This window comes from Carlito syrichta, unplaced genomic scaffold, assembly GCF_000164805.1.
Source record: "Carlito syrichta isolate Samal-C Ts95f unplaced genomic scaffold, Tarsius_syrichta-2.0.1 Scaffold135706, whole genome shotgun sequence".
In the NCBI taxonomy this organism is placed as follows: Eukaryota; Metazoa; Chordata; class Mammalia; order Primates; family Tarsiidae; genus Carlito; species Carlito syrichta.
In genome coordinates this window covers 357458-375096 of record NW_007079802.1, presented here as the reverse complement: position 1 = coordinate 375096, position 17639 = coordinate 357458, and the positions used below count along the sequence as shown (strand labels likewise).

Sequence of the window (17639 nt, the reverse complement as noted above, 5' to 3'; positions counted from 1 at the left end):
GCTCAAGCCTGTAATCCCAGCACTTTGAGAGGCCGAGGCGAGAGGATTGCCTGAGCCCAGGGGTTCGAGACCAACCTGGGCAACTTGGTGAGCCCTCGTCTTTACAATATATAAAAAAAAATTAACCAGGTGTGGTAGCGCGTGTCTGTAGTTTCGGCTACTTGGAAGGCTGAGGGCTTCCGGATCGCCTTAGCCCAGCAGACCAATGCTGGGGTGGCTGTGCACTCCAGCATGGGCGACAAGTGAGACTGACTCAAAAAAAAAAAAAAAAAGTAGGGGGTACCGTTTGTTGAACTCTTACTTTGTGCTCTCCACAAAACTCTGTTGTCTGTGTACATTATGGGAAGGGATAGTCAACACAGCGTAAAATTCAAGCTCTGGTCCACTTTCTTACGAGCTGTGTGAGCTTTGCAAACTACTTACTTGCTTAGTGCCTCACTCTCCTCCCCTGTGAAGTGGGGATTATTGAAGGATTTCAAAAGCGAATGTATTGAAGAATTAGAGAGCAACTGGCATGCAGTAAGCACACAAAGCCCCAATACATGGGGGTTACTATGGGTAGTATTATCTTATTTAATCTTTGCAACAATTCTGTGAAATAGACACCTTCATTCTCAGTTTACAGATGAGAAACTGAAGGATCAGAACAGTGATGAGTAGTTGGCTAGGTGACTTTGGGTAAGTCATTCCACCTTTCTGGGCCTCTTTCCTCATTAGTCCTTGATCATAGAACATTAGACTCAGAGAGGGCTTCTTAAAGAGCCTCCCATCCAAACTCCCTCATTTTACAGATATATAAACTGAGGCCCAGAAAGGGGAGAAGTCTTGGCTAGGGTCACTGGTTAAATCAGAGCCAGGACTTGAACCAGACATCCTGACTCCAGCCAAAACCATCTTATACCAACCCCCCCAGAGCCCTCCGTTGGTAAAAGGCAGCCACGTTGTATCTTCCGCCTTAAAACTGCTTCCTCAAAGAGTGCACACCTTGGTAGGCTTGTCAAACCCAACGGTACAGACAGCTGGGGAAGAAAAGGAAGCTGCCTACCCTGAACAAAGAACACAACAACCAAGCCTGCAGTTTGCACCGGAGAGGCGCAGTTTGCTTCCTGGACATTCCTGAAATGACTTGCTTTTCTCCTCATTTATTTTAAGCCCTAGGCACTTTTCATACCATGGTTTAATCTTCTTTAGCAGCCTGGAAAAATACAAATCAATTAAAGCCTAAAATCTATCGGGTAATCATTTTTTTCCTTCCTCCTCCCCCCAGATGGAGAAGTGCCTGCACCCTATGCCTTTCATCCATACTAATTTGGCTGCAGTGACTCTCGTTCAAGGGACTATCACTTTGGATAGTTTATTACAGCTCCTCTCATGACATTCCATGTGTGCATGTCACAAGTTACTAGGATCAAGCACAGAGTCAGTTTTGCTCTCAGGGGCTCTTGGGGCCACCAGGCAAGGAAACGCTGTATCTTTGAAGAACTTGGCAGCCCCAGGACGCCTCAAGAGGGTGCCAGGGAGTAGGGCACACAAAGGCAGGTTCCTGAATGTTCTCATTGCTTGGGGTTGGGGAAAGAAAGTCCAGTGGAATGGAAGTGAAGCCTAGGGGTCCAGCTAGTAGATGGATCCAAGACAAGGTCAGGTAGCTTTTCAGATCCTTGGAATTCCCATCTCCCTACCCACAATCAGTCTGATGTCTGACTTGTTTATCTCCAAGGACCATTATGGAGGGAGGGCGGCACCCAAGTTAAGACCCCAGACTTGTGGCTGGGTGTGGTGTCTCATGCCTGTAATCCCAGCACTTGGGGAGGCTGAGGCAAGAAGATTGCCTGAGCCTGGGGGTTCGAGACCAGCCTGGGCAACTTGGCAAGACCTCATCTCTGCAATAAACCAAAAAATTAGCTGGGTGTGGTGGCGCATGCCTATAGTAAGGGGGTGCCAAGAAACTCAGCAATCAAGATAGATACAAAATATTTTAAGAAATATGACTTTAAAAGTTCATAAAGAAGCTGGGTGTGGCTCAGGAAAAAATAAACAGAATAAGATACCACAAATTTAAATAAAGACAAGATTAGTATTACTGATTTTAATGTTGCCTCAGGTTCTAATATAGCAAGGCATAGCAATCCTTTTAAAATTCTGATATTTTTTTCTTTGCAGACTTTTTTTTTTTTTTGAGTTGGAGTCTCACTCTGTCACCCAGGCTGGAGTGCAGTGGCACACTCCCAGCCACCCCAGCATCAACCTGCTGGGCCCTGGTGATCCTTCCTTCTCAGCCTTATAAGTAGCCAGAACTACAGGTGCACGCTACCACGCCTGGCTAATTTTTGATTTATTGTAGAGACGAGGTCTCACCATGTTGTCCAGGCTGGTCTCGAACCCACGGGCTCAGGTAGTCCTCTCGCCTCGGCCTCCCAAAGTGCTGGGATTATAGGCTTGAGGCACCGTGCCCAGTTGTGAACTTTTAAAAATGTATCTTTCTTAAAATATTTTGTATCTATCTTGACTGCTGAGTTTCTTGGCACCCCTTTAAGTTTTGTATGGAGGTAAAAGCCTCCCTCACCTCACCCTATTCAGGCCTTGGTGAGCCAGACACCATTTGAAGCACGGCAGAAAACTACTGTGCCCACAGAGAAGGCAGGAGCAGGCAAGGACATGGCAGGTGTTCAGTAAACCAGGGAGACTGGGCTGGGAGGAAGCCTCTGCCCCGCCCTGAACCAGGCCCACTCCCAGTGGAGCTGCAGCCCTCCAAGTCTGTTGACAGGCACAGTGCTGTGGCTCCTGCTGTGGAAGTAAGCTCCGTAATGTTTCCAGGAGGCCCACTGGGTCGATGAGGAACAATTGTTAGGGTCCCTTCTGAGGCGCTCCAAGGACAGCTGGGCTCCATCTTGCAGAAGAGCCTCTAACCCAGCCCTCTCCAAGTTCTCGATTCACCCCACCTGTCATCTCATGGAGGCTGTCTCCTCGGCTATTCTTGCATTATTTCATTCATTCCTGATGCCACAGACACACCCTCCCCTGCTCCAGCCCTGCTCAGACATAGCGGAAGGAGGTGCCTCTGGCTCTGTCCTGCTTCCGCTCCCCGCCTCCTGGGACCTGCCTGGAGACCTGGAATGTGCCTGTCCCACCCCCATCCCTGCCAGGTGTTCTGGCCCTTTCCACTTCCAGCATCTCCCTTGGGCCCTGCCTCGCCACAGCGTTCTCTGATCCCTGCTCCCGTGGCACAGGCTGCCACATTTGCGCCTAGATCTGTGCTCTCGTGGTAGCCATAAGGATGCTGGGACCCAGGGTGTCTCTGGCACAAACTCAAAATGTGATACCCTGGGCAGATCCTTTTTCTCTGAGCCTCAGTTTCCCCCCAGAAGTTCAGGAGTGTTGACCTACTGAGATCCCTTCCAGCTCTAATGTTACATGAATCTGCATCTGGTAGCTGTTTGGCAAAACTGATGTCGTGGAGTGCAGAACCCACAGCCTTTTCTGCTCTCAGGAGGGTCCTAGACACGCTGTGGACCACCTGAATCACAACAGGCACAGTCTGCGAGGCACCAAAGAGCACTCCTGCAGCACTGATGTTACTGGTCAGGATCATCCAGCAATTAACACAGGCAGGGGAAGTCCACCAGCCACCACCCCCGCTGGGAATCGGCAAACCTGAGACCAGGCCTCCTGCCTCCAGCACAGAGCAGGGAGACCTATGTCTTCTCAAACTGGCCAATCACGTGTTGACTCTTCCCCTGCTTAGTCCACAGGAAGGGCTACCTGGACCTCCCCACTGATTGCAGAGTGGAGGTCAAAATAATTTGGTCTCAACTGACAGTATGCTGCTTTTACATCCTGTGGCACAGGGAGGCACTGGAGGCTGTGTGTGTGTGTGTGTGTGTGTGTGTGTGTGTGTGTGTGTGTGTGTGTGTGTAAACACCCTCTATCTGGAGAACCTGAGGACCAGAGAAACTCTGACCCTAGCTGAGGGGAGGAAGTCCCACTTTGTAAGAATGTGTCTGTGGAGGGTAAATGGCGAGGGTAAGCTCTGTCGTGGACAACCTGAAGCTTCTGGAAGCAAGTGTGCAGCTTCCCGGGGCCTAGCTTTCTTCTTAGCAAAATGGAATGAAAACAGCACCTGCCCCCAGGGTTGTGGAGAGACTCTCTGCACAGTGCTCTTCTCACTAGAGGGCAAGGGGCACCCTTCTCACCAGAGTACCCTCACCAGAGGACCCTACCCTGCAGAGCCGGACCTCATGGCTCTCCTCCTCCTCCCTGCAGATTTCTCCTCTCCTGTCAATGACCACAGAGGGAGACAATGAATGAGGCAAAAGAATCCCTTCGCAGCATCGAGCAGAAGTATAAGCTCTTCCAGCAGCAGCAGTTCACCTTCATCGCTGCCCTGGAGCACTGCAGGGAGAACGCCCATGACAAGATCCGGCCCATCTCCAGCATCGGCCAGGTGGCTCCCACGCCCGAGTCACTCTTGAAAGATGGGAAAGCTGAGGCCCAGAGAGAGAGGGGAAGCATGTGTGTGCCAGAATCAGCCCCAATCCTCACTGGTGGAATGAGGCGGGGTTCCAGCCTTGGCTGGCCAGGGTGGAAGTCCTGGCTCGCCACATGCCACCTCTGTGACCTTGGGCCACTAACTTTACCTCTCTATGCCTCAGTTTCCTCATCTGTTAGGCAGATTTGGGGAGATCATCCATGGAAACGGGATTTATTGGTGACCAGACAGACACGGTCCATCCCATTGGATTCTACTGGGTTTGAGAGACTGTAACATACCAGGCTCACTGCCAGGCACTTTTTGCAGATTTTCTTTTCTGAGGATCTCACTCTGTCACCCAGGCTGGAGTGCAGTGGCATGATCATGGCTCACCACAGCCTCAACCTCTTAGGCTGAGGAATCCTTCCAACTCAGACTCCTGAGTAATTGGAACTGCAGACACATACCATCACACTTGGCTAATTTTTAAATTTTTTTTTTATAGAGATGAGGTCTTGCTATGATGTCCAGGCTGGTCTCAAACCCCTGGGCTCAGGCAGTCCTCCCACCTCAGCCTCCCAAAGTGCTGGGATTACAGGTGTGAACCACCATGTCCAGCTGATGTTTTAATTTAACATGTCTTCTCAAGGGTTAGCTGCTGACCAAATTCACTCTGCAGGACTTGGAGGCCTCAAGACCAAATGAGCCTTCCAGGAAGTTAGGGGCTGGAGCCACAGTGCCTCTCAGAACAAACACGTCGGGCGGGGCCCTCACAGCCCATGGAGTCAGCTTATGGGAGGACAGCTGCTCAGAGACATGGGTGGGACTGGGTACAGGGCACAGAACTGAGGCGAAAAGAGCAGTGGAGAACAAGCAACCTTTGCTCACAGCATCCATAAAATTTCTTTTTCCAGTTTTTGTATAATTTCAATTTTTTTAACCTGAAAAATGTCTAATGTACAGAAAAGGGGCCAGGCACTGTGGCTCACACCTCTAATCCCAACACTGTGGGAGGCCAAGGTGGGAGGATCACTTGAGGTCAGGAGTTAGAGACCAGCCTGGGCAACACAGCGAGACCCTGTCTCTACAAAAAGTAAAAAAATATAGCTGGGCATGGTGACACATGCCTGTAGCTCCAGCTACTCAAGAGGCTGAGGCAGGAGGATTGTCTGAGCCCAGGAGGTTGAGGCTGCGTTGAGCCTTGGTTGTGCTACTGCACTCTAGCCTGGGCAACAGAGTAAGACTCTGACTCCAAAAAAAAAAAAAGAGAGAGAGAGAGACCACAAAGGAATACCCACATAACCGTCACCTAGATTCAGATTCACCAATTTGAAACATTTGACCTATTTGAAAATAAACTGGCTCCATCCTTTTTAGATTATCTCCCATTAGCTCCAAAAGGTAACCCAAGTTCCCCCATGAGGATCTGCATCAGTGCTATGTGACACCCCCCACCCCTACTCCCTTCTGTTCGTAAGGGAGTGGCCTTCTTGCCTTGGGTTCAACAGAAGGCGCTTGGTCAACAGTGGTCTTGTGTTCTCTCTAGATGGAGTGTTGATTGTCACCCTCACCTGCCCTCCCAGAACCAGAGGTGTCCAAAGGTTACTTGCACATGTAAATGGTAGCTGTTCTGTTGTAGTTACACCTTGGTGCGGGTTCCCCCCTCACCCTCCACAGGTGCCCGAGGTGGGTGTGTCAGACCCTCCCCCCAACACACACACACATAAAACTGCTGTGTGCCTGGTGATAATTGGGAGGGAACCACTTCAGATTGTTTGGGGAGTTATCTCTTGGTAACAAAAAGTCAACTGGTTGCAGCAGGAAAACCCAGGTTTAGACATAGAACTTTCCGGGTGCTGAAGGAGGTGGACCATAACCCCTCCCATCATCAGATTGTGAAGCATACAACAATTTGACTGTGAAATGGGTCATTTAATCTGGTCTGGACCAGAGTCAGTTTCTCCCCAGCGTAAGATCAGGCTTCTGACTCTGGCCCACCCTCAGATGCAGAGTCACCGGGTGGTCCCAGATAACTCTGGAGAAGGAGCTCGACCCAGGAAGGGTCTCTATGCTCCCACCAAATAAGAGTTTAAAGTAGATCAGAGAGGCTGGGCATGGTGGCTCACACTTATAAACCCAGCACTTTGGGAGGCTGAGGTGGGAGGATTGCTTTGGCCTAAAGGAGTTTGAGACCAGCCTGGGCAACAGAGTGAGATCTAGTCTCTACAAAAAAAATTTTTTAAAGTAGCCAAGCGTGGTGGTGCACACCTACAGTCTCACTACTCAGGAGGTTATGGCAGAAGGGTAGCCTGGGCCTGGGAGGTCAAAGCTGCAATGGGCAGTGATTGTGCTACTGTACTCCAGCATGGGTGACAGAGTGAGACTCCAACCCCCCAAAAAGAAAAAGCACCTACTCAATGTCCAGGGTTTAGATGCGGAGTGAGATCAGGCTTGCAGAGCATTTGCACAGTGCCTGGGACCCTTCATGATGTGAGTTGTACTTGTACATTAAAATGCTTAAGTGTTACCTGCATGTCTGTGAACCGGGGAGTGTGGGATGGAGGAGGGTGAGTGCTCCTGGCTGTTTGTTCCATAAGCCAGTTGGGATCTGCATCAGCATCTCATTGGCTCACGTGGCGATGTCTCTTCAGGTGCAGAGCTACATGGAACACTACTGCCACAACTCGACAGACCGACGGATTCTGCTTATGTTCCTGGACATCTGTTCGGAGCTGAACAAACTCTGCCAGCACTTTGAGGTCCTGCACTCTGGCACCCCGGTCACCAACAACCTCCTCGAGAAATGCAAAACCCTCGTTAGCCAAAGCAATGACTTGAGCAGCCTCAGAGCGAAGTAAGTCCCTTCTGGTCTTGAGGACCCACATGTGCCTATGGGAAGGACAAGGCAAGGTCTGTAGCCCTGCTACCTCTGTCACGAGGAGCCTGTGGCTACTCTTGAGACTGCCATGGGCGGGAAGTCCTAGTCCCCATTGGTTAATTTACTGGAATAACTCCAACTCAACAAGACCTTTTCTTTGTTATTTATTTATTTTGAGTCAGAGTCTCATTCTATCACCTGGGCTGGAGTGCAGCAGTACACTCACAACCACTGCAGCCTCAGCCTGCTGGGCTCAGGCAATCTTCTCGCCTTGGCCTCCCAAAGTGCTGGGATTACAGGCATGAGCCATGGCAGCGGCCAAGACCTTTTCTTTAAGACCAGTTGTAAACACAGCAGGACACCAAACAACTCCCTGGAGTTAGCACAGGGCAAGGGGAGGGGGGAGGTATAGAACAGTTGTCCTGAGGGAACCCACAGAGATCCTCACTGACATGCAAAGAAATGGACACAACTGTTTCTCGTGGGCACCACTATGGGTTCCCTCATCCTGGCACCCAGCTATCCATAGCACCATAAGGTGAGAAAGGTCAAAGGGAGGAGCCAGCAGACTTCTCTGCCCCAACCCAGATTCTGCCTTTCACATGGTAATCACCTGGGGCTTGTGGCCCCCCAGATTTGCTGAACCAGAATGTCCAAGGACACAAAGCCTGAGCACAGTGTGTCCAGTTCCGAGACCTTGCCAGGAAACTCTGCTGTGCCCAGGGTCTGGCATGATGGGTCCTGGGACCTGGACTCACCTAGCCCCTTCTTGCTATCCTGCAGATACCCTCACGATGTGGTGAACCACCTCAGCTGTGACGAGGCCAGGAACCACTATGGAGGCGTGGTCAGCCTCATTCCCATCATCATAGACTTGATGAAAGAATGGGTCGCCCACTCGGAGAAGCTGCCCCGCAAGGTGCTGCAGCATGTGAGTGAGCCCCAGGCACTCCAGGACACCTCCGGGGGAGCCACGCATGCCACCGGCACCCAGCCTTGGTTCAGAAAATACAAGTGTAGGCAGCTCACCAAAGACAGCCTCAGACCTAGGGGGAAAGACAAAGGATGTTCCAAAGCTCCCTGGAGACCACCTGGTGGTAAATTATAACTCAAAGCCAGGGACCTGCCCCATTGCAGGGGCAGAGGGGTTTTGTGATTTAATTCAGCTTCCACTGGTTGATCCATTTTCACTGGTGCCCATAGTTGCTGCACTTAGTAACCTTAAAAAGGGGATCAGCCAGTATAATACTGAGAATCTCTCTCCCTTTCTTGCTTTCACTTCTAACATTTCCACCTCAAGGCGTCAGGCTCTGTGCTGAAGAGGAAACCCACTTACACGAGTAGAGGGGTCCCAGGAAGGCTGGTCATAAGGAAGGGCACTGAGCCTCCGTACCCACCACAGGCCCAGGCCCACCACAGTGGGCCATCATGCTAGAGAGGACCATCTAGCTCCTTGTCCCCCACACCTGCACACCGTAGGCAAGGCTCACGTTCTTGTCTGTGGACAGGGATGCTGCCCTCCGGGCTTGAGCGAGGGCCTCAGTGAGTTTAGTTCTCTGGACTGAAGGCAAAGGGGATTGAGCCCATCTCTCCCTCTCCTTTCCTTGAAAGAGACCATGGCAGAAGCTGGAAGAATTCTGATTCCGTGGCCCCTGTACAAGGATCACAACCTGGTTTTCATGGCATAGCTGAGCCCCAAGCATTGTGAAATGTGTCCCCAGCTACTGAGTTTGCCTTAAGTCATGTCTGACTGTTGGTTTTTCCCTTCACAGGGGACGACTTAGCTTCTGTATTGTTGCTTCCTCAGGGGGAGACGGTCAAGAATAAAGAGCGTTCTACCACCTCTCTGTCTGGCTTGGTTTCCTGGGATTTATCCCTGAAAAAAACCCTACATCTCTCCTAAATCAGCAAAGGGCAATAGCCACACAAGCAAATCGGCTAGCAGACAGCAGAGAGAGAGGGAAACCTCTCACAGGGGTGTGCCCACCCAAGAGAGAGTCTGCTTCTAACAGGTTCATGCCAGCCATCCAGGGGGCCAGCACTCAGACTCTTCTCCAAGGGTGGGGAGTCTAGTTAGAGGCCTGTTCAGGCAGGAAAGCCTGAATTTTCCAGACAAATCAAAAGCTGAGTCTTAGTCTCTCAGGAGTCGCTTCCACCGTGAAAATGGGCAGAGCGATGATTTCCACACAGGCAGGCAGAGGCCAGAAAGCCAGGACATCCCAAGGCACACTGCCAGCCTGGACATCCCAAGGCACACTGCCAGCCCTCCACGTTCCTGAAAGGCATGGAGAAGGCAGGGATGGGAGCTGCAGTGTCCTTGGCACACTCACACAACACGGCCAGCAAGGCCCGGGCAGTGGGCCAGCTCTAGGACGTGGGAGTGCCAGTGGGAAGTCCTGGTGGCCGGCCATGCTGGCCGACCCCTGGGAATGCAAGCACCCACAGCAAGGCCAGGCAGTGTGACCCCTCCGGCTGAGGGAACTCAGGTCACTCCTCCCACAGGATGCCGCGGGGAAAGAGCAGGGATCTGAGGCAGATGAAGGTAGGATTTGTGGCTGTGTGCAGGATCATTTGTCAGCACAAGAAGGGTCTTCGGGGCAAAGCCGGACTCCATTGTTTGATACCCCCTCCCCCACCCACCCGAGGTAACCATCTAGACCCTCAGACCTGTGTCTCTGGGCTAACCCCTGGCACCTATGAGCTGCCGAGCCAGCGGAAGTCACTCCATGTCAACACAGAAGAGTAGTGCAAAACAATAAATTTTTATTTGTTCACAGTTAAACACAAGCAACTGCCTTGACATTTTAGGACATTCTAAGAAGGACAGCAAACCTTTTTTATTCCAATTCCCATTCACTAAGATTGTACCATTTTCTCTTGCAGTTCATATTTATGGCATCTGATGTGGATTGTTTGACATGCTTTTAAGATCAAGGCGGGGCTGTTAAACCTTTTGACAAGAAATAACTTTCTTCAATTTAACTAAAAGCAGTCAGTTTAAAAAACGTTTTTCACTGATGGGACCCCTTTAAACTGCAAGTTAGCCACATATGGTTCATCCATGATTGAGTTATAAAACTAGATTATGTCGTAGCAAAATCTGTTCCTCCGTAATATACTTGTGGTCCATATAAGTCTTCTGAAAGTGATCACTGATTCTTCCTAGTACACAATGCCTGGCTACCTCTTTGATGAGCCCGAGTATTGCTACACAGAGCAGCACCAGGCCCTCCTGTCCAAACACTGTATTAAGGTGGGGAAAGGGAGGAAGGGGCTGGTCTGGGGGTTCTCAAACTCTCAGGGTCTCTCCTAAAAGACCCATTCCAATGGTTAAACCAGCCGACTTATCCCAGAGAATGGACACTTCTGTGGTATTGGGAAGGCATTGGGAGAAGCTCCTCTGCCCTCATTAACTCGTTTCAAGGTCAAAAGCAGTTGTGGATGCAGGTTCCTGACTATCCCAAGGAGGTTTCCCTTGTAGCTACAGTCACTCTTCCCTCAGGTGAACACAGCCTGTAGGACGGCATGGAAGAGACAGAAGCACGCTCATAGGGCACATCGAAGAGTCTCAAACAAGGAAACGAGCTGCATGGGGACAAGGGACAAGGGTCACAGCAGCAGCCTAGGGGCCAGTCATCCACCAAAAGTTGTTCTTTTACCTACAGACACAAGCTTTATCAAGTGCAATGAATGTCTCTGCAGCCATCTGGGGGAGGTTGAAGGGCTTGTGTCACGGAACTCCAGATGTAAACAGATACAGAAACATCTTCAGACTGGATACGTTTCTCAGTATTCACTGCAGGTCAGTTTTAAAGCAGGGACCTTGCAGAGTGAAGACACAGCAGATAAAGTGGGTAGCTTTCTTCTCCGAGTGAGGCAGAGCCTCCTGGGTGGGACCCAGCTTCTCCCAGGACCACTCCCCAAAGGGATACATTCAGGTGGGTGGCGCTCCATCTCACTGCAGTCCCGGGCCAGTCTTCACCCTGTCAGGACCCTCCTCCAACCTGTTCACACCTCCCCCACCTCCTGGTGCTTTCGGTGAGGAAACTCAGTATCGTTACCGTGCTTTTGTTCGTTCTTCAGTCTCTTTCTGGCTTCAAGTGGTATGTTGTAGTATTTGGTAGACTTTCACAGTGGCTAGTCACAGCACACTTCAGTTCTGTTGTCTACGCACACCCAGTTTTCTACTCTTAGCTGCCCCTGATCACGAAGATCCTTTCATCCCACGACCATAGTATGCATCCTCCTCCAAACAACTGCTGGCCTTATGTCTTTCCTGACACAAACACCAGAAACTACACGTACTGTTGCAAATAGGAACTGCCCGAGTTTGGGGTTTTGTTTGCTATTGACCTACTTTTGCTTAGTGACGTGCTAGCCTCTCTGGCCAGGTGGCACACTGAGCTAATTTTTCTGTCAGTGGCTTCCAGGACCTTTTCCTAGGTCACGGTTTACCTTCTAGGAATAGTTTTGCCTGTGTTCCTCTAACCACATAAGTTTTGCTCACAAAGTAGCTCATCTATCACCTCTCTGCTCATCGAGCCTAATAAGAATCTTCTGCAGCTCATTCCCAAAGGTCAGGCAGTTTTCTCTCTGAAAAACACTGTGGGCAAATCTAGAGAGCTCAGAGTCTGCCCACCTACTTAGGAATGCCAGTCCTAGTACCTATCTCCAAGGATATTTCTGAAAACCTACGAAATGACCTCGACCATCTGTCTACCTTTGGATTTCAGTCAGTTTTCTTATATTCATGACCACATATTTCTTCCAATCCCATATTAATAATTTTTATAGACTAGGGCAGAGCCTTGTCAAAAGCTTTTTAAAAGTCCAGAAAAGTTCTATTAGATAGAGATCCGTGTGCTTATCTACCCTAGTAGAGCCAGGAACTCATTTTCTCTGCATCTTCCTATCCCTCCCACCCCAGTAATATTGTAGTGCTCATTTAAAAAACAAATTCCATGCTGCATAAGAAGCAGACTCCAGTCTCTCCGGGTCTGTGCTGACCCTGGTTAGTGTCAGGTGGGAAGCAGAACAGGTTACACACACTGGCCACACAGCTCTGAGACAAGGACACTCACTCACAGTGATTTTGGGATGGAGGGTACCCGATACCAACATTTATAACTGCCACACTGCTTTACCAGTTGCAGAACAAGCTCTGCCCTTGATGCTAATTGTTCAAACTTTGCCCGGGCCTAAATTGCCTCTTGGGACATCTACCACCAACTTTTCGTCCTCAAAACTCATGCAGTATGATCAAGTGAGCCGCTGACTCACTTGAGTGACAGGTTTGTCACTCAAAACAAAGCAAACTTCCAAAACAAAGCAAATCTTACTATTGATTCTGGAATCCTTTGCCACATAAAAGCCTAAATGTTTGGCTTGGATAACTTTAACACTACTCCAGGCCTCAATCCCCCACCTTGTTGCACAAAACCCACCGGCCTCCGAGAACCCAAAGGCACTTGAGCTGGAGCTCACCTGGGTCCACCTTGGCTGTAAAGGCAAGTCAAGGCAAGTGACAGCCAGGCTGGAGGAATGCACCAGCACCTTGAGCACGGATGTGTCTTGGGAGCCCCCAGCCTATGCCCCCATCACTTTACCATGCTGCCTCCTTTCTTCCCTATATTTTGACAATCTGTCCATTTTTAAAGCGTTTTCTTCTTTTTTACACTGGCTTCTTTGCCAGTTAAGGAAAAAACTTTGATTTACGTGCCTGATATCTTTGTTCTGTGGCACAATTCTCTTGAGCTGCAAGGGGAGAAAGCACTTAGAACAGTTTCAATAGTTGATCTACGGCATCCCCCCCTTTCTGAATTTGTTCACATTTTCCTTTTCTAAAACTGAACCAGGAAACTAAAACATACTGGATTTTAAGTTTTCCTTTGGACAAAGCTGAATTAAATGTGTGGCATCACCACACTCCACATTTTAGACAACCAGCCTGTGCAGGGCTGAGAACAGCCGGGGCCATGTCCTGCCATAGGCTGGGAACAGTCACACCCATAAAGCCTGCCCCAAACAGGTCTTCTGCCAGTATAGCCACGGTGACACGGAGTTTCTAATTGTCAAGGTTCCTTTAGTGAGGGATGCTAGAATGTTTATTGCCACTCTTAAAAAAAAGACTTTTATCCTCACGTGCTGGAAGCTTCTGTATGCAGTCAGATTTCGTACCATTACAGTTTCTTCTTTATGACTAAACAAACTCTTCTATTTTTTTATTGAAAGAACAGAAACAGGAAAGCCAAGTTTACTGGCTCTTTCCTGCCAACTGTCCCCTACCTTAGCTGGAACACCAGGCAGCAATTCTTAGGCTTCTAGCATTTATTTCAGGAGCTTTTTTTGAGTCAGGATTCTATGCCACCACTTTTCTGACTGGTGTCACTTCTCTCGTAAGTCGGTGGGGCAGCCCAGTGAGTACACACAGTCAGCCTTTGTCAACATTCTCCCAGACTCTGCTTGAACCTGCTCTTCCATTCCTAACGCGGGAGAGTGTGAGAACATCAGGTTCCCTGGAGAGTCAGCCCTGAAAGTGGAATTGGTATGAAAAAGCTGCTGCTCCCTTTTTGGTGGCCTAGAGCCTACTACAATGAGGCAACCCTAACAGCCTGAGAAATGATGGTCACATAAACTTTGAAGAAACTCTTTGGACCTTCAGAGCCTTTCTGTCCCAGCGTCACAAAGCTGACATAAACAGGAGGGCGCGCGAACACAAGGGAGGCCAACAGACAGAGGGTTTAACCAAAGGCTCAGCTAGACTAGAGCCGCCTGGAGGCACAGCTCCCCCTGCACCAAGCTTTTCTGCTTCTCGGGTAACTTCTCCAAGTGACTGCTCTCACCTCCTACAGAGAACAGGTTTCACCACCTACACACCAGCCTGTGGTCAGAATAGTACCAGCATTCAAGCAAACACCAAATAAATAAGAGGTAGTGGGAAAGGAGGGGGCAAGGGCTTGCCCAAAGGGTAAGTATGGTCTCCACAGTGCCAGCTCTAGATTTTTGAAACAAGCTTTTGTTCACACAGAACTTTCTAGGAAGTTTATCAGAACCGCCAAAAGAATGTAAGGGTTAATAAACCATTGTTTTTTTAGATCTGCTGCTTTAGACACTGAACTTCAGAATCAAAAAGCAGTGACAAAGTCTCCTTTGTAAAAGCTTTCATGTGAAGATGACTAGCTTTGCAGACTACGCCTTCCTGGAAGGGACAAATTTGGACTTACCTGCAATGCCACAAACTACCTGCTCTAACCGAGAGCCAACACAGCTATCTGAGCTTCAGGGAAGCAGAAGGTGGTGTGTTAGACTCAAAGATTAAATTTGGCCTCATGTTGCACAGGTTCAAAGGATGCAACCATTTGGGAGGAAAGGAAGAAAAGGTACTGAGGAACGCGACTGGCCCTCGGATTAGTATACACTGCCAGGTAAATGAAAGAGAGGTTGGGATGGGTCGAGGGGAAGGCCAAGAGGCAGCTCAGCGCCAGATCCAAAAACCATTCTGCATTAAGGCAGCTGTCCAGGACCGCCATCCCACTTCTGCCGCAGGAACCAGCCACTCAGACCCCAGAAATAGGAAAGCTTTGAAACGTGCATTCACACCTCCTGTTCTGTGCCAACAATACGCAAGTTAACACTGATTGACCCTCATCCTTAGCTGTGTTCATGATGAGTCTCATTGTAGTCCATGATACGTAGCTGTCCAACACTGTCTGGGTTTGGGGGAGATGGGTGTGGGCCGTCAAGGTTCAGGGGAGTCTTGGCTTCCACACCCGAATCTTTGCCCAGTTCTGTCTTTAGGCTGTCAGAAAGGCTACTGATGGTCACACCGTCCTCATCACACTGGCTTTCACTCTTATTACGAAACAACTCTCGGGCCTTCATACCCAGGAAGCTCTTCGAGCTGGGAAGTGAGCCCACAGTTGTGGGGATGCTGGTAGAGGGCTCTCCCATGGTCATCTCCCACCGACTGCTGAATGGGCCTGCCCTCTGACTGGGAGGTTTCTCTGGGGTGGAAAGCTCACTGCTGCTGCTGCTGCTGCCTCCGCCTCCTCGACTTCCACTACTGCCCCGGGTGCTCCCAGGCCGAGGGGTCTTGGTCTCACCGTTGTGGCCAGATGCCCCTTCATTGTGCCCTACCATGGAATCTGAGCAGCCATCATTACAACAGTCAAGCCTATAAGAAATCAAGGGAGGAAAAGGAGTTAGTGATGGGCACAACCACATTTAGGAGATGTGGAATCACACTGACACTCACACTGATGCTGACCTCTGCTAGCCCACCCTCCGGTTTATAACTGTGAACTCAAGCAAGAGATCTCATCAGGAGAAATTAAGTCACAACCAGAGCTGCTGGATGGCAGTCTTAGACATGAACACTTCCTGTGGCCATATCGAGGGACTCAAGGCCAGGAAAAGGAATATGGAAAGATCACTGGGCATACAGAGAAAAGCTAGGTCAGGGTGGTTGTCTGGAATGTAGTGAACCAAGTGCTGCAGCCCTGTCTAATCAGCTACAGTTGGTTACAATACCACATGGCACAATGCTTGTTTGCTCAGTGGCGGCTTAATCCCAAGGCCATGGACACAACTCCTTGTTCCTACCTTTCTTCTGCTGCTTCAGCTGCTTCTGTTTTTTCTTCTTCAAGTTTTTTCAGGAGGCCATCTTTCTCCAATCTGCCATATAAATCTAAGATCTCCAATTCAAACACCTGGGTTATCCTTTTCTGTGCCTCATACCTGCTCTCTGCAGCCTGCAGTTGTCCTCTGAAAGATACAGACCAGCCCAGAATATGGAAGTTCCACTTAATAAAGAATACAACACTGCAGAAACTTTTCCCAAAGAAAGTTACCTTGCCTGAAGTTTGACATCCTCTAAATACTTCTTCTGTTCCAGAAGAAGGTGGTCCTTCTTAGCCAGATGAGATTCCAGTTCCAAAATTCGTTTCTGGGAGGTATCAAGCCTCTGATTCTGCTGGAGAACATGGTTTCTGTTTTTTTCTAGTTCTTTCCGATATGCAGCTTTCATCATTTCTACTTCCTAAAAAAACCAGACTGGAGTTAGTACTTACAAAAAATGAACATGCTGTATCCATCTTGAAGAAAGCAATGAGAAAGCAATTTAGTATAATGATGATAGAGTAGAAATATACAACTTTCTGGACAGTAACCTGGCAGTAAGTATCATCATAGTAATCCTTCCTTGAAATGTGTCCCTAAAGAAATAATCTGAAACACGAATAGACATTTTGCACAAAAGTAATCATCACAGCATATCTATAAAAGCTAAAAACTGTAAATACCATAAGTAAAAAGATAAAAGAGTGAACTAAAAGACTGAACAGTATGATCGACTATGCAAACACACACTTACAAAACACCAAATGAAAACATGTTAATGTTTGGTTATAATTTCAATATGACAGCACTGTGGGTCATTTGCTTTCCTTTATATTTTTCTCCTTTTCCTAATCAACAGCTGAAGTAAAACTAGAGGATGCAACATGCATGGAGCAGTTGTGTTCAAGCAAAGCAGCATGTGCCGATTACCCTGACAAAGCTTGTTGATCATGCCAAGGCAGATGGCCTGCCTGCTGGCAGACTAGAACAGCTTGAGACCCAAAGCAAGTAAACACTCATGCTCAGAAGAAAGGCGAAAAGGATATTTTTCTAACAAGGCTGTGTGTGTGTTTACTGTGGTAAAATGCACAAAACATAAAATTTGCCTTAATTTTGTTTTTTTTAAAAAGGTAATAAACCATCAGGAAGAAGGGGATGAGATTTCAAGAAGGCATACCTGCCTGGATGTTGGCTGGTAAACCCAATGTTTCCCTGGTGCAGAATGCAACAGATTGAAGCTCAGAATTGGTTATCAGATGATGTGTCCATTCCAGCTGCGCTGAGTGGCTCCAGACTTCAGCACAAGTTAGGTGAACACTTCTGGCCTTTGTCATAAATGACAAAGGATACTTACTTATGGATAATCATGCGAGGTACTGCACAAGGAGTGTCTTGTGCCCTCACCAAGCCTCGTAACTACCTCAGAGGCACTTCACAATCCCCCCAGGGCTGTTTCCCACCTGATTCTCAGATACCCACTCTTCTTCCACCCTAAGTGCAACCCTAGCTCCAGGTCCATAGGCAAATCCTGATTGGTCAAGGAAATGACTGGGCTAGAGACAGGCACATGGCACAATCCTGGCCAACAAGAGATGGGAAGTGTGGTGGAGGGTTTCTGGGAAAGGCTTTCTTGCTGAGAGACCCATGGGAAGAGATGCTCTCCTCTTCTGCGGGACG

General features: G+C 49.0%; 2 protein-coding genes across 8 annotated transcripts in view; one reads left to right on the top strand and one right to left on the bottom strand.

The window, feature by feature from the left end:
- The first annotated feature begins 542 nt into the window (after positions 1 to 542).
- Positions 543 to 9191, top strand: SPACA9 (sperm acrosome associated 9). Of its 2 annotated transcripts, XM_008049518.2 has the most exons (5): positions 543 to 678; positions 4261 to 4441; positions 7120 to 7322; positions 8130 to 8277; positions 9119 to 9191. In XM_008049518.2, the coding sequence occupies exons 2-5, from the start codon at positions 4298 to 4300 to the stop codon at positions 9128 to 9130; spliced, it is 507 nt and encodes a 168-aa protein (XP_008047709.1). In that variant the 5' UTR covers positions 543 to 678; positions 4261 to 4297; the 3' UTR covers positions 9131 to 9191. The 2 variants fall into 2 exon arrangements, with proteins under 2 accessions (XP_008047709.1, XP_008047707.1); XM_008049516.2 differs by lacking the exon at positions 9119 to 9191 and having other exon boundaries at positions 8130 to 9112.
- Positions 9192 to 14653: 5462 nt separating this feature from the next.
- TSC1 (tuberous sclerosis 1) overlaps positions 14654 to 17639 on the bottom strand; it is a 48410-nt gene continuing 45424 nt past the window's right edge. For 5 of the 6 annotated variants that reach the window (XM_021708282.1, XM_021708284.1, XM_008049515.2 and 2 more), the window contains 3 exons: positions 16196 to 16383; positions 15948 to 16109; positions 14654 to 15519 (listed from right to left, as the gene is read on the bottom strand). In XM_021708282.1, coding sequence (XP_021563957.1) covers positions 14997 to 15519; positions 15948 to 16109; positions 16196 to 16383 — 873 coding nt within the window. In that variant the 3' untranslated portion in view covers positions 14654 to 14996. The remainder of the gene's footprint in view (positions 15520 to 15947; positions 16110 to 16195; positions 16384 to 17639) is intronic. The other variant, XM_008049514.2, reaches the window with a different exon arrangement.